Source organism: Scyliorhinus canicula, chromosome 27 (genome assembly GCF_902713615.1).
Source record: "Scyliorhinus canicula chromosome 27, sScyCan1.1, whole genome shotgun sequence".
Lineage (NCBI taxonomy): Eukaryota > Metazoa > Chordata > Chondrichthyes > Carcharhiniformes > Scyliorhinidae > Scyliorhinus > Scyliorhinus canicula.
Genome location: NC_052172.1, coordinates 19,522,003 through 19,537,478, shown reverse-complemented (window position 1 = coordinate 19,537,478; position 15,476 = coordinate 19,522,003). Strand labels below are relative to the sequence as shown.

Below are 15,476 nucleotides of genomic sequence, written 5' to 3'. Positions count from 1 at the left end.
GCACATCAAGATCTTTCCGATCTTCGGCCAGACCCCGGGATGTGAGGGGAATGTCTGGTCAGGGACTGGTGACTTTTTGTTTGTAGTAGATAATGGTTGAGATTAAAGCTTTTGGAATAAAGCCACAAGATTCCACGGGTTTTGAACAAACAAAAATAACATTTATTATACAACCTCCGAAAGATAAGACTATTTACAAGATATTTCTTAGACTTGTAACATTCAGAATCAACTTGAGGTACGTGTGAATTAACAGGCGAACTGGGGGTCAAATGCACCACGCCGCACGATGATGTGAGTTCCGGCCAGTAATTTGGGTTACCGTAGCTCTCGGTGTACATGAAACAACAATTTCTGCGGTTCAGTGCGTAATCTCTCTGGGTGGCAAAGCTCGTGTTGGCTTGGGATGCGAATGTGGCTGTTTGCTGTGGAACCACTTTGGGTCTCACACACACAACATATATGTGGTGGACCCAAAGTGGGTGATGTGCCTAAATTATCTCTACTCGCGCAGTAACACTAACGTTGAGAAATGGACACCCCACAAAATCGGCACGAGTCATTGAGTTTAGAGGCTCAGTGGGGAATACTTCATAACACTTCCATCAATGAAAAACAGAGTTTGTTTATTCTTAACAACATTATCAGAGTGGTTTTGAGGCAGGAAAAGTTCAGGGTTTTTTTTTGGTGAATGACTAGATTGTTTATATGACACTGAAGAAATGGGATTGATTCTGCCCGAAGGGTTGTTACTACTCCTGTGACTAAGTTAATTAGTGTCTGGGTCTGTGCTATATGCATGTGTCCTCTCTATTTTTTCCCCCCTTTAGCCGCCTCTAGAATGATTGCTAACAGTTTGAGCAGAGATTCCCCACCTTCTACTCCTGTCCGGAGATCTGAAACCAACACTTCCAAGATATCCGTCACTGTGGCCAACAAACGTGCCACAAAGAAAGCAGGTATGCAAAGGGAAGGAGACCTGAAAGCTGGTCACCATTTTCCTGTTACCTTAAAGCATGAAGCTTGAGGCTGTAAGCCCTGTGTGATGCATGTTTAGACTTTGTTTTGCTTTACTTTACTTTCACCCGTTCCCGTGGTTTGGTAGCTCTCTCTCCTTTCCTGGCCGCAGACATGTTATAACATCTGACAGGGAAATAGATTTCAGTGCAACTGTTGACCATCCTCCGCTCCCACGCCATTGTCTCCTTTTGCCTCTTGTCGGTAACGTTTTGTGAGGATACAGGATGTGAGGGGCATTTGCTCCCCAGGTTCTGGCAGCTCTCTCGTATCTCAGTTAGATTTTCCTACCCGGCCCCAAAATCATGATTGTCAGCATATTATCTGAGTGCGACAGGGGTGGGAAACCACAGCTAAACCCAACCCTAACTTCCCCTGTGCTTTCCAGCAAGTGTCACAGGATAGCAAACAGGATTGGGAACTCATGTGGACAACCTAAAAATACTTGACACAGAATCAGCTGTAGGTTTATCAAGCAGAAGTTTATTAATACACGTGAGCGTACAGGGGGCGGCACCCCTTGGGTTGCTCGAAGAGGCTTCTCAAAGTTGTACAGTTTCCTCCATATGTTTATACCATCCTCGCAATCCTTCATCATTGACTCACTTTGTTCTTTATCTCACACATCTAGTTCTGTACTCCACAAGTACAGATGAAGCCACAGAAAGTCAAGGAATGGCCTGTCCATTAACACAAACAATGCAGCATTTTATTCAAAAACACAAACCTGAGGACAGCACAGTAGCGCAGTGGTTAGCACTGCTTCTTCACGACGCCGAGGACCCGGGTTCGATCCCGGCCCCAGGTCACCGTCCATGTGGAGTTTGCACATTCTCCCCGTGTCTGTGTAGGTCTCACCCCCACAACCCAAATATGTGGATTGGCCATGCTAAATTGCCCCTTAATTGGAAAAAAGAATTGGGCACTTAAAAAAAATTTTTTAGAAACACACACTTGCCTTATCTAGTTTGACGATTTACTGCAATGCCCAGTCATTCACGTATCCTAGCCTGTAACCAAAAGGTCATATTTCTTACTACACATACCCCAGTCATCTCTTTTATACTGCAAGCACTTTAAAAAAAATCTTATACCAGCAATTTGTCAAGCCTGAGTATCCCATTATACACCACATCAGGAACCTTGGTTGCTCCTTGTTTTCTCCAAACTGAAATGCTGAGGAATAACTGTGGTGACAGCCCACCATTCCTGTTCCCGATAGCTGACTTGGGAGCCAGTGATCCTGATCATAGAATTTAAAGTGAAGAAGGAGGCCATTTGACCCATTGAGTCTGCACCGGCTCTTGGAAAGAGCACCCTACCCAAGGTCAACACCTCCATCCTATCCCCATAACCCAGCAACCCCACCCAACACTAAGGGCAATTTTGGACACTAAGGGCAATTTCTCATGGCCAATCCACCTAACCCACACATGTTTGGACTGTGAGAGGAAACCGGAGCACCCGGAGGAAACCCACGCAGACACGGGGAGGATGTGCAGACTCCGCACAGACAGTGACCCAAGCCGGAATCGAACCTGGGACCCTGGAGCTGTGAAACAATTGTGCTATCCACAATGCTACCATGCTGCCCGTGTGGCTCTTCTGCTCTGTGTGCCTTAGGCAACCTGGTCCTCTCCTGTCCCATCCCATAATTCAATGAGTTAATAGTTGAGAGGAGCAGATTGTACTTTGATCTTCAATTAATGATGTATTTTTAGCCAATCCTATAGCTAGGCCTGCAAAATATTACTTGTGACCAGTCGATAGTGTAATATATTGCTGATGTGGACAGAATGTAGTGAAGTGTGGGGGATAGAATTCCCAATTTGACTCACAGGATAAATTCTCAATGGTGTTTTCTGACTTTCTACTAATGAATGCTGCCAGCTGAATGCATTTGCTCTCTCTCTCTACTGCTCTCGGGAAGAATAGAATGGCCATTTTGACCGCGTGCGACTTCTGCATGTGGCTGCAGACTGAGTCGAATAGGGGTGATTGTGACCCCCCCCCCCCCAAAAAAAATGGTTATGATTGTTGGCAGTCACCGCTGATGTAGTACGAGCTGTCATCCGCGGTTCACTGTTAATTCAAATCGGTCTTTTCACTGATAATGCAAATCATTCGATAATTTTAGTGCGGCAAGATAAATGAGCAGGATAATTGGTGGTTAAAAATGGAATTGTTTGTGATGAGGGCAGCATGGTGGCGCAGTGGTTAGCACTGCTGCCTCACGGCGACGAGGTCCCAGTTTCGATCTCGGCTCTGGGTCACTGTCCGTGTGGAGTTTGCACATTCTCCCCGTGTCTGCATGGGTTCGGCCCCCACAACCCAAAGATGTGCAGGGTAGGTGGATTGGCCACACTAAATTGCCCTTTTAATTGGGGGGAGGGGTGAGAAAGAACTGGGTGCTCGAAATTATAAAAAATCTGGAATTGTGAAATAATTTGAGTTAAACCGCTTCAGAGTTGGACAACAAGATGTGGTGGAGGTTGTTAGAATCTGACTTGAGGATGTGTTTCCTGTTCCTTTGCGATCGACCTTTCTTCACAACTTAAACTGACCATCGGCGTTTTGTTGTTCAGTTCTCACCAGACCAGCTGACCCAGGTCCCGAAACCTCAGCAAAGCGGCGCCGTGTGACTGCGGAAATGGAAGGTAAATACATAATCAGTATGCCAAAAGGGACAACCGCAAAAACTAAGAAAATCCTGGAGCAGCAAGCCTCGAAAGGTAAAGTGCTCACATAGTGCTTACTGTTGGGTGATTGCAGCATGCTAACACAGCAAGTACTCCTTGTGTTGTAGTGTGCACTAAACCTGTAAATATCCTAGCACTAATAAACAGGGCTGCCAATTCTTTGCGAATCTAGTATCGCTGATTCGCCAATTTGAAGACTTGCAGCTCCTGCTTCTCTACTTTAGACACCAGAAACCTTCGAATTCGCAAGACGCTAACACTTCTACTTGAAACGAAATCCTAATCGTACAGGTTTCAAACTCTCTCCTGTATGTTTGAAATGACTGAGCGGGTGCCAGTGCTGTAAATGTTTGTCCTTTCATCCTCTTGCTCCAGGCATGCCGAGAATGTCTGTTTTTGATCGGCTCGGCGCAGAAGCGAAAGCAGACACCACGACCGGGAGTAAGGTGAGGCCTGAATGCGCCGGAACGTATTATTATTTGAAAAGAAAAGCAGCCAGCTTGATTTTGTTTTCAGTGAGAAAATCAGATGAACCATCGAAGCCTAGACTCCTGAGTTCAAATTGCACCATGGCTGGTTGCAAAATGGAGTCGATTTGCTGGCACAGAGTAAAATGACCTAGCTGGTTTATTAATCTCCTTCGGAGAAGGGAATCTGCCAATTCTATTCAGTCCATTCGTGCATGACTTCACCTCCATTCTACATACTTAATTCATAAACACTGAAGTGAGCCACTTGGCTGCAGAAACAGTTGGGATTGGGGAACAACAAGGAGCACAGGAGCTGGATGAGGCCGTCCAGCCTTTGATTCAGTTCCTCCTTTCAATGAGATAATGACTGATTTATATCCCACCCGCTGTGCCACCCTTTTATACTCTTGGCAACCCAAAAGCTTATCCATCTCCTATTTAAAATGATTATTTAACCTGGCATTGCTAGAGTTTTGAGGAGAGGTGCAGTAGCCCAGCGGGTTATGCTACTGGGCTAATAATCTAGAAGTCTGGACTAATGATCCTGGGAGATGAGTTCAGATCCCATCATGGCAAATTTAAATTGCATGAATTAAAATCAGGAACAGAAAGCTCGTACTATTGATGGTAACCACAAAACTATCAAACTCTCGTTTTAAAAACCCACGTGCCTCACCAGCACGGTAGCACAGTGGTTAGCTGTGTTGCTTCACAGCTCCAGGGTCTCAGGTTCGATTCCTGGCTTGGGTCACTGTCTGTGCGGAGTCTGCACCTTCTCCCAGTGCCTGCGAGGGTTTCCTCTGGGCGCTCCGGTTTCCTCCCACAAGTCCCAAACGACGTGCTTGTTAGGTGAATTGGACATTCTCAATTCTCCCTCAGGTGTACCCGAACAGACGCCGGAATGTGGTGACGAAGGGATTTTCACAGTAACTTCATTGCATTGTTAATGTAAGCCTAATTGTGATACTGATAAAGATTATTATTAAAATATTATTATGTTAAATGCCCTTCAGATTACAAAACTCATTCTTACCCAGTCTGGCCTACATAATAATAATCTTTATTGTCACAAGTAGGCTTACATTAACATTGCAATAAAGTTGTGTGAAAATCCCCCAGTCACCTGTTCGGGTACACTGAGGGAGAATTCAGAATGACTAATTCACCTAACAAGCACGTCTTTCGGGACTTATGGGAGGACACCGGAGCACCCGGAGGAAACCCACGCAGACACTGGGAGAACGTGCAGACTCCGCACAGACAGTGACCCAAGCCGGGAATGGAACCCAGGTCCCTGGCGCTGTGAAGCAACAGTGCTAACCACTGTGCTACCATGCCACCCATTTGTGACTTGGGTCCCACAGAAATATGGTTGATCTTAAGTGCCCTGTCAATGGCCAAACAAGCCATTCAGTTGTGCTCCAGAAGGTGGCTCATCCACGTCTCGAGGATTATTAGTGACAGCCAGTAAACCATATCTCCCTTGCTTTTGTGTGTGATATTGAGGAGTCCTCAACAGTGCCTTTCACAAATAATCTGCTCGTCAATTATTAGTTTGGCTTCTACCAGAGTCACTCAGATCCAGAGCCCACTCCTTGAAAAGGTAGAATGTTTTGCAGACATACAATTCTCAATACGCTATGTTCAAATGGTATTAAATCCAAAAGAGAAAAAAAAATCACTTTACTTAATTTATGTAACTAAAGGAAATCCAAGTAGAGGAGGACACTATTTTGACTTAATATATTTGTACTGTTACAGATTAATTACATTTGTGCCTGCGATTTCCTAAACCACAGATGTCTTTACCCAATTGACACTGTGCCCCGCTCAGCAACCACTGCATTTGCACTGTACTGCAATGGCACAATTTAAAATTGTATTTTTATTCCTTTATGACTTGGTTCCTCCTTCTCGCTAAATTCCTCCCCACCTCCCGGAGCTTCTCAACCTTGACCCTCGCCTGAGGTTTGGTGGTCGTCAGGTTAAACCACCACCAGCCCCCCCCCAAAGAGTAGAGCAGCCTCTGGGACTGTGGTGACTTTATCTTTATCCTGGTCGCCTTTTTGTCCTGTATAAAACACTAGTTCAAACCCAATTGGAGTATTGTTTCCAGTTCTGGACATCACCCTTGAGGAAGGATACAAAGGCAGGGGAGAGAGTGCCGAAGAAAAGGGAATGGTTCCAGGGACGAGAGAGAAATCAGTTATGTAGATAGTTTGGAGAAGTTGGGACAGTTCACGTTGGTGAAGTGAAGGTTGAGAGGTCATTTGATGGACGTAGTCAAAATCATGAGGTGTCTGGATAGAGAAGCTGACAGGAGGTAGAGAATTAGTGGGCGCTGATATAAAGTGACTGGCAAAAGGACATGAACAAAACACCCTTGTTACTCGGCGTAAATTTAGTATCTGGAATGCACTGCCTGAGAATGTGGTGATGTCAGATTCAATCATGGACTGTGCCTCCAGACATGGACGTTGCAGTCTCTGAAATTCGCCATTTCACCGTCTTCCTCTCCTCCATTAACACCCTTATCGAAACACATTTCCTGTGAAAAAGATTTTGGTGACCTCTACAAACACTTTCTCCATTTGGCTCAGTGACCAATTGAAATATCTGGCAATGTGTTTCTACATCAAAGTAAGACTTGCATTTCACTTTAGCCCCAAGAGCTGTATCTAACTCCTTGAAAGCGTACAATGTTTTGACCTTGACTGCTTTCTGTGGCAGCGAATTCCAAAGGCTTACCATTCTCTGGATGAAGAAATGTCTTCCTCATCTCAGTCTTAGATGGTTTGTCTCATATCCCTAGACTGTGACCCCTAGTTCTGGACTGCCTGCCATCAGGAACATCCTTCTTGCATCTACCCTGTCTAGTCCTGTTAGAATTTTATAGGTTTCTATGAGTACTCCCCCTTCATTCTTCTAAACTCCAGCAAATACAATCCTAACCGACTCAATTTCTCCTCATACGTCAGTCCCACCATCCCAGGAATCAGTCTGGTAAACCTTCGCTGCACTCCCTCCATAGCAAGAACATCCTTCCTCCGATAAGGAGACCAAAATTGCATGTGTGACCTCGCCAAGACCCTGTATAATTGCAGCAAGACATCCCTGCTCCTGTACTCGGATCCTCTCGATGCAACATCGAGGGCCGAAGGGCCTGTACTGCGCTGTAATGTTCTATGAAGGCCAACATATCATTTGCCTCTTTACCGCCTGCTGCACCTGCTTGCTTTCAGTGGCTGGTGTACGAGGAAAGCCAGGTCTCATTGCACATTTCCCACTCTCAATCTATAGCCATTCAGATAATAATCTGCCACAGATTAGCCCATTCCACAGTGTACATTCTCCCAGTGCAGAAGGAGGCCATTCGGCCCATCAAGTCTGCACTGGCCCTTGGAAAGAGCACCCTGCACCCATCCCCGTAACCCAGTAACACCACCCAACCTTTTTGGACACTAAGGGCAATTTAGCACGGCCAATCCACCAAACCTGCAGATCTTTAGACTGTGCGAGGAAAACGGAGCACCCGGAGGGAACCCACACAGACACGGGGAGAACGTGCAGACTCTGCACAGACAGTGACCCAAGCCGGGAATTGAACCTGGGACCCTGGAGCTGTGAACTAACAGTGCTAACCACTGTGCTATCCAGCTGCCCTATATTTGAGGGGTAGGTCAGCTGTCATCCTCACTCTCGAGGAATGGTTCATGGCACAGCGACCAGGTTTTTAAACATCTTCCGGCCCTTCATAGGCAGAGGAGACCCAAGGGTTAGGGGAGGTAACCAGAGTTGCTGTGTCTGAAGAGCAAGGAGGGAGCTTCTGAATACAAGGGATGAAAGAGTGGGAGGATAGGATTTATCTCGCAGCTGGAGTAAATTCAAAGCCTGCACTAATTAATTGTAGTTACTAAGTCATAAATCACATTTGTGAATGGTACTGAAGCATTCTTCACACCTTTCTTTTGGTTGTTTCCCACTGGGCAGTAATGTTCCTTTTCTTCCAAGCGAATAGATTAATTTCTTGGTCACCAGACCCATTAATTTTATGGGTAGTTGGCTGAAGAATCACTTGGGCTAAAGCAGGCTGGTGTCAGATTGCAGTGGTGCATTTATTGAACTGGTTTCCTCACGCAGAATACAAATGAAAGATTTTACTATTTGAGAGCACTTGCAAATGGTAAACAGATGGGCGGCATGGCGACGTAGTGGTTAGCACTGCTGCCTCACGGCACCGTGGACCCGGGTTCGATCCCGCCCCGGGTCACTGTCCGTGTGGAGTTTGCACATTCTCCCCATCTCTGCATGGGTCTCATCCCCACAACCCAAAGATGTGCAGGGCAGGTGGGTTGACCACGCTAAATTGCCCCTTAATTGGGTGGCACTGCAGCACTGTTGCTTCACAGCGCCAGGGTGCCAGGTTGGACTTCCGGCTTGGGTCACTGTCTGTGCGAAGTCTGCACGTTCCCCCTGTGTCTGCGTGGGTTTCCTCCGGGCACTACGGTTTTCTTCCGCAAGTCCCGAAAGACGTGCTTGTTAGGTGAATTTGACATTCTGAATTCTCCCTCTGTGTACCCGAACAGGCCCTGGAATGTGGCAACTAGGGGATTTTCACAGTAACTTCACAGCAGTGTTAATGTACTTGTTAATGTAATCCTACTTGTGACACTAATAAAGATTAAATTTAAAAAACGAAATTAAATTAATTGGGGAAAAAAAGAATTGGGTACTCTAAATTATTTTTTTTTATAAAGCAAATGGTAAACAGATCATGCTGAGAATCCAGAGCTAGTCAATCATTTTCTGAGGAAACAATGTTTTTGAGTAAAATCCTTTGCCAGAAATGGTATGAATTCTTATAGATGGTCAACCTATGCTGTCGGTTTCCCATTCAGGGGCAGCCCAATCGGTGTCTTGTTTTGTGTTTGTCGGACAAACAGGGCCAGAGATTTATGACGACCACTTTCGATTCTTCAAATGAGCTACTGAGTGTCTTTCATGCGAATTGAGAAGTGCGTTCACAATTACATTTTTCATAAGCACTGCGCTTTTGGGACCTTGCTCACGAAATGCGGCTTTTAGTTGTTTGGCTATTTACCCCTGAAGATTTTTTGCGCAGATTTTGGGAGAGGATTTATTTTATTACAAGATATCTATTGGTGTCACCAGAAGCTTCAGTTTCTGAGACGCCATTCTCTTTATTACTGCACTTTACGCAATCTTTACTTGTAAGTAAAGAAAAGACATTAGTTTAAATAAATTATGCTCTGTAATAAAAGCAAAATGATAGAGAATTTTGAAGCAATAATTCAAACTCCCATGTTCTGCTGACATTGCCAGCTTTTGCCTGATTGAATTACCACTTTATAAAGCCATTAAGGGCAAGCCTTCAATTGTCTGCCTGCTGTTGCAGTAAAATATGGCACGCTGCTCATAAATTCAAAGCAATATGCATCTGACGAAGAAAACAACAAAACACAGGCTTGGAATAGCTGCTCCTGTGCACTGTGGCCCTGGACGTCAGTGGCTAATTGATCTCACAAAAACCATTAAACCCAAACCATTATGAAAGATGATCCATTGATTACAGGAATGGCGCAGTGTACAACGGGACCTGCAGAATATGAGTGTTGAAATTGGAATCTTTGTTGCAAAAAATACTTCCAATCTCCACGCAATGCCATTCTGTCCTTCCCAATACACCCACCTCATGCCTTAGCCATCCCTCTCTTGTCATCCCTCTCTTGTCATTGGCATTGCAGCACCACCTATCCCATGTCCCCTTCAAAACCCGCCATGGTTTCACAGGTCGGCGCAACATCGAGGGCCGAAGGGCCTGTACTGCGCTGTTATGTTCTATGCGTTTTCCCCTCTGCCTACATGCCGGTTCCTGCTCCCCCTCCCATGTCATGTACCTCAACCCTTCAACAAGTGGCGGGGCTGCAGTGCCTCCAATGGGGAGGAAGTGCAATGGCAGCTGGACCTTGTTTATATTGCCAGATCCAATATAAATGCAGACTTATCAATTATTTATTTTTTTCCAATCAAGGGGCAATTTAGCATGGCCAATCCACCTAAACTGTACATCTCTGGACTGTGGGTATGAAACCCATGCAGACATGAGGAGAATGTGCAAATTCCACACGGACAGTGACCCAGAGTCAGGATCGAACCTGGGACCTTAGCGCCGCAGTCCCAGTGCTAACCACTAGACTTATCAATTATAAGTGAAACATTGACAGCAGTTGCAGCTAGAGTCAAGTATTGAATATATATAGATGTCAGTGGGTCCTTTGTTTCCCAGGCAAATTGAAAGAATTCCATTTGAATGGTGTCATCCTGAGAATAAATCTTCCAAAGTGATCAAATTATTTAAAAAAACACACATTGTACAAAAGTGGTGTCTCAGAATTGGTACATTTTTGAAAATGTATTCACTGGGATTTTGCAGTCATGTCGAACTCACTGGGAAATACACCAGAAAATGTTACACCACCACAGAGGCCATTCAGCCCATCATGCTGATGGTTGCTATGGGGCTGGTTTAGCTCACTGGGCTAAATCGCTGGCTTTTAAAACAGGCCAGCAGCACGGTTCGATTCCCGTACCAGCCTCCCCGGACAGGCGCCGGAATGTGGCGACTAGGGGCTTTTCACAGTAACTTCATTGAAGCCTACTCGTGACAATAAAGCGATTTTCATTTTCATGCTTGTGACAGGTTGCAGACGGAGTTAACCATTTGGACCCATTCTCCCACCCATTCCCCAGATCCTCTTAAATATTTATTACTCAGACATTTATCCATTTTCAAGGCTATGAGAGAGAGAGAGAGAGAGAGATAGAGGGTGGGGTGGGTGGGTGGGGGGGGGGGGGGGGGGTTGGGGGAGGTGGAGTGGGATAAATGGACAGCTTGAGGTAAATTGCCGTCGCCTACGCTTTAAAATTCTCTGATTTTAGATGAATTCTGCATCGCCCATGTTTTCTCGTCGAAAGAACCCTCTGCATAAAAGAGTTCTGAGCCTTTTGCTTCACCCCCTGTTTATGATAACCTTGAACACTCCAGCCACTCTGGGCTGAAATATTGTTTTCTATTTTACTTTATCTGAACCTTTTATCATTTTGAACCTTTCTATCAAAACTCTTCTTAATCTTCTTTCCTCTGATGAAGAGCTTCAAATTCTCTGCCCTCGCCTCATAATTAGAAAATGCGCCGCAGTTTTGTCAGGACAGCTGGATCAGATATGAAGCAGCTGCTGTATCTTTGCTGAAATTCTGCATCTCTTTTAGCCGACAGGAGTCTTCAGCCGCCTGGGTGAAGTTGTCAATCAGAAGAAGGAGAGCAGTGATGAGGACGATGCCGGTTCGGTGCTCCAATATGCTGGGGTCTTGAAAAGAGCCCCAAATGCAACCGGAAAGGAGGGTGCCAAGATCACTCTGGCAATCAAGGAGCGAGTCTCGGCTGCCAAAGCCAAGAACACGGTCACCACGATAAGGCGGCTGTCCATCCCCAAGGCCAGCAACAGGACTGTCCCAAGTGTTGGCGTTCAGGCCTCGATGGCAGCCCCCACACTCCGATTGCAGCCAGCGACGAAAGCCAAGGTCAGTGTCCGGCAGAGACTGGGGAAGCCCGTTGCCGCCGAGGCAGACACGCAGGACAACAAAGTCACCAGCACCAAAAGTCGCAGCAGCCCCGAGTTCACTGTGACCATCAAGAACACCGCGCGGACGCCGGTCAGTACCAAAGTGACCAGCAGCACCGAAGGCCGTCTTGCTCAGATGGATTCCACCGGAACTGTCAGTGTGTTTGAAAGGCTGGGGAAGAAACTGAAGTAGAGATTTCACCAAGGGCGCGCGCAATGCTTTTATTTTTGTATGTATAAAAGGTGCCTCTTTAGTCATGGAGAAATACCACTTATATCATTGACTGAAACACTGTGGTTTGGGTGATTCTCAAATACCTCTTTTACAGCCAAAAGCCACTAAAATTAAGTTATAACGTAACACAGGAATCCTATTGAGAGGCAATAGTTGACAGGGGACAGGATTTTAACTGGCTCACCAATTTTGTTGCAATATATTAGGAACTCCAGTTCTTCCACGAGGAGTTTGAAGTTGGCCTCTTGTTTAAAGTTGTGCTAAATCCGGTACGGATATTTAGCCCCCAGTTTACTGCCTTGCATTGACACGCGCCTCGATGCCCACTGTCATACCATGCCATGGCCGCTGTTTTCTGCTATTTCGCGGGGTGCAATATATCCGATTGCAGTCACTAATTCAGTGAACCCTTCGGGGACTCGGTTACATCTAGTTGCTTTGATTACAGCGGAGCTGTTGCCTATAATGGGCTTGTGTGGTGTAGGAATATCTCAGCACTGAAGAACTGATGGGGGCAAAACTGTTCCAAGCACGTTGCTTTCACAAAACTATTTTATGCATTGAGTGGTTTTTAAAAATCTAACCCTCTGTATGTATGGGCAGTTCCCTCCAACAGTTTGTTCTCCATGATTCCTAGAAGATACAAAATAATCTTAATTCTGCTTTCGTTGCCATGATTTGAGTCATGGAGGTTTGGCCTGGTGGCCCGTTTGCCCACCAACCTAGTCTCCTGGGTAAACCCCTTTTCTTTAAAAAAAAAACCCGTTGATCCAATGAAGTGGCCAATTTCTAACAGGGTCGCTCAATGCCCCTGCACCTTCCAGCAAATGGAAGCAAAGATCAAAGAATGTTGACCAGGCAGGATAGGGTGAACCAGTAGTGGCGGTGGTAAAAATGAGCGAGCTTTAGATAATTTCACGTTGGTCGTTTTGAGCCAATTCTGCATGTTATACAGTTTAGGTACATCAAAAGTAGATGTTACTTTTGACACCATGTTCATTTGGGTTTCGCTGTAATCTAAGTTTGGCTATTAGTTGCCAAAATGCCATAGATTGGCTATTTATGTATTTTTTGGCTGTTGGAGAAATTATCCTGGCAGGTTTGATGAGGTTTTTCAATAGAGTGTGAGTGTGAGTGAGAGAGAGTTGCTTTTATCACTTCATTTGTATCATTTTCTTCGTCACTTCTTTTCCCCCATTTAAGTTGCTGGTTGGCTCCCGAACCATTTGTGGAGTTTATTATGTCCGTCTTCCCGAAGCTGACCAGAATCTCATTCTTTTCTTATGCAGAGCTCAAGTAAACATTTTTTCTTTGTGCGGTAGTAACCCTGGAAACGAAGAATTTAGGAATGATCCCAGACATTTCATCGTCGATCTATACTGTGCTCAATCTCCAGCTGACCTCCAGTTTGCCACCTTGCTGTTTGCTCGCTGACGCTGCCCGTTGCCCACTGTCACATTGGCCACGGCTTGCATTATTTTTTAAAAATAAAGTTAGAATACCCAATTATTTTTTGTTTTCCGATTAAGGGGCAATTTAGAGTGGCCATTCCACCTACCCTGCACATCTTTGGGTTGTGGGGGTGAAATCCACGCAGGCATGGGGAGAATGTCCAACACGGCTTGCATTATTGTTGAGTGCACCTTGGGTATTTTTATCCAAAGGAACGCAGGCTTGATGTCGGCTAATTTCACCCAACTTTGGTTGTTATAAATATCCAGTAAATGAACACTCTGTTCCCGGTCATATGGAAGCCACTGAACAACATTCATTCGCACGGCACTTGTAACATCGTAACGTGTCCCATTGAGCTTCACAGGAGCGTTGTCAGAAAAAGGTTGACACCGAGTCACATCAGCTTTTTGTTTTCTTAAATTTAGAGTACCCAATTAATTATTCCAATTAAGGGCCAATTTAACGTGGCCATTCCACCTACCCTGCACATCTTTTGGGTTGTGGGGGCGAAACCCACGGGGAGAATGTGCAAACTCCACACAAACAGTGACCCAGAGCCGCGATCGAACCCGGGTCATCGCGCTGTGAGGCAGCTGTGCTAACCACTGCGACACCGTACTGCCTGTGAGTCACATCCGCTTTGAGAACAGATACAAAATGCTGTGTCAAACAGGCAGACTCTAAAGAGACTCTTAAAGGAAAAGAGAAGAGGGAGTCACAGAGCGTAAGGCGTAGGCGCAACCAACGGCTCGGGCACCGATGCCAAATAGTTTTCAGTAACATGTTGTATACACCAGCGTTACTCATTTTGTTAATTGCACATAATTTTAGTTAAAGACCACCAACTTTGCTGCAAATTTCCCTTTTGCTTAAACATGCAGCTACGTAAATTGGCAAACTCTTTGGCAAAGAGGAGCTTTGGAGCATTGACTTTTTTTCTCTCTTAAGCATAAGCCTGTTACCAACTTTTTGAAAACTTGATATCAGTAGGAAATGCAGTGAAAGATTGAGTGTATGGGAGAGTCTGCTCTTGGCTGACAGATGGATGACCATAAACTACAGATTGAGGTTTTTATTTAATTGAATGTGTAATGTTGCATTGTTCATGATTTAATTTTAAGTGAAAATTAAAATCTGATGTGTGAAATTTTAATTCCTTCGGGGTTGAATTAGCCTGGAATGGGGTGGCGTCGACTGCTCGTCGCTGGAACGTCAGGTGAGCCAAGGGTTTTAGACAGGAAATTCTTACTGGAGCAAGGAGTCAACTCAGCTCATCTCCACTGAAAGGAAAGTTGTAGGAGTTCCAAATACAACAATGTGCGAGAGGCCAGTTGTGCTAATAAAATAGTAACAGACTCCAGTAAAGCCAGGTTGGTGAACCCGAGACACAATACACTTGTAACGTGTGCTGCGCCCAAAGGAAAGTCCTTGGCTCCGTGTCTGCTGATGCTTCATCCTGAGCAGTTTTCTTGGCTGGTTTTTTTTGGTCAGTGGTGGTTTGTCACAGCCTTCCACTCCCAGGGGCAAACCCTGGAAGGCACATCCCAACTCTACCTCAGACAGAACGGGAACCAAAACCTGCCCTGTTGGCATTATTCGGCACCACACGCTGGCCAACTGGACAAAACGGCCACCATATTCCATTTGGGTGCAGGTGCAATTCTTCATTGAAATGCGAGATGGAGACGATGGCCTTGATTTGCGTGATCTCTGGTGCACATTGTTGTATTCCAAGAAGTGGTGTGACATCCTTATATGTTAAAGGGGGAAGAAATTTGCAAAACTGGCAGGAGAGAGAAATTTGAGCTTCCATATAGGCCCTGGGTTCCATAAGAGAGTATCTAAACTAACTTTGACCACCATTTACAATATTTTCATTTGGATAGGCCTATTGGTCACAAGTTAAACCTTGTCCAGTTCAAATTATTGTGAGTGAAAGGAAGACTGTGTTTAAGTA

The 15,476-nt window shown here is 45.3% G+C and overlaps 1 protein-coding gene across 5 annotated transcripts in view; it reads left to right on the top strand.

Annotated features, from left to right (window-relative positions):
- Positions 1-14,672, top strand: part of c27h19orf47 (chromosome 27 C19orf47 homolog) — a 34,418-nt gene extending 19,746 nt beyond the window's left edge. The window contains exons 5-8 of one of the 5 annotated variants that reach the window (XM_038785881.1): positions 831-959; positions 3,603-3,749; positions 4,092-4,162; positions 11,477-14,672. In XM_038785881.1, coding sequence (XP_038641809.1) covers positions 831-959; positions 3,603-3,749; positions 4,092-4,162; positions 11,477-12,022 — 893 coding nt within the window. In that variant the 3' untranslated portion in view covers positions 12,023-14,672. The remainder of the gene's footprint in view (positions 1-830; positions 960-3,602; positions 3,750-4,091; positions 4,163-11,476) is intronic. The other 4 variants (XM_038785882.1, XM_038785884.1, XM_038785883.1 and 1 more) reach the window with 4 other exon arrangements.
- Positions 14,673-15,476: the final 804 nt, after the last annotated feature.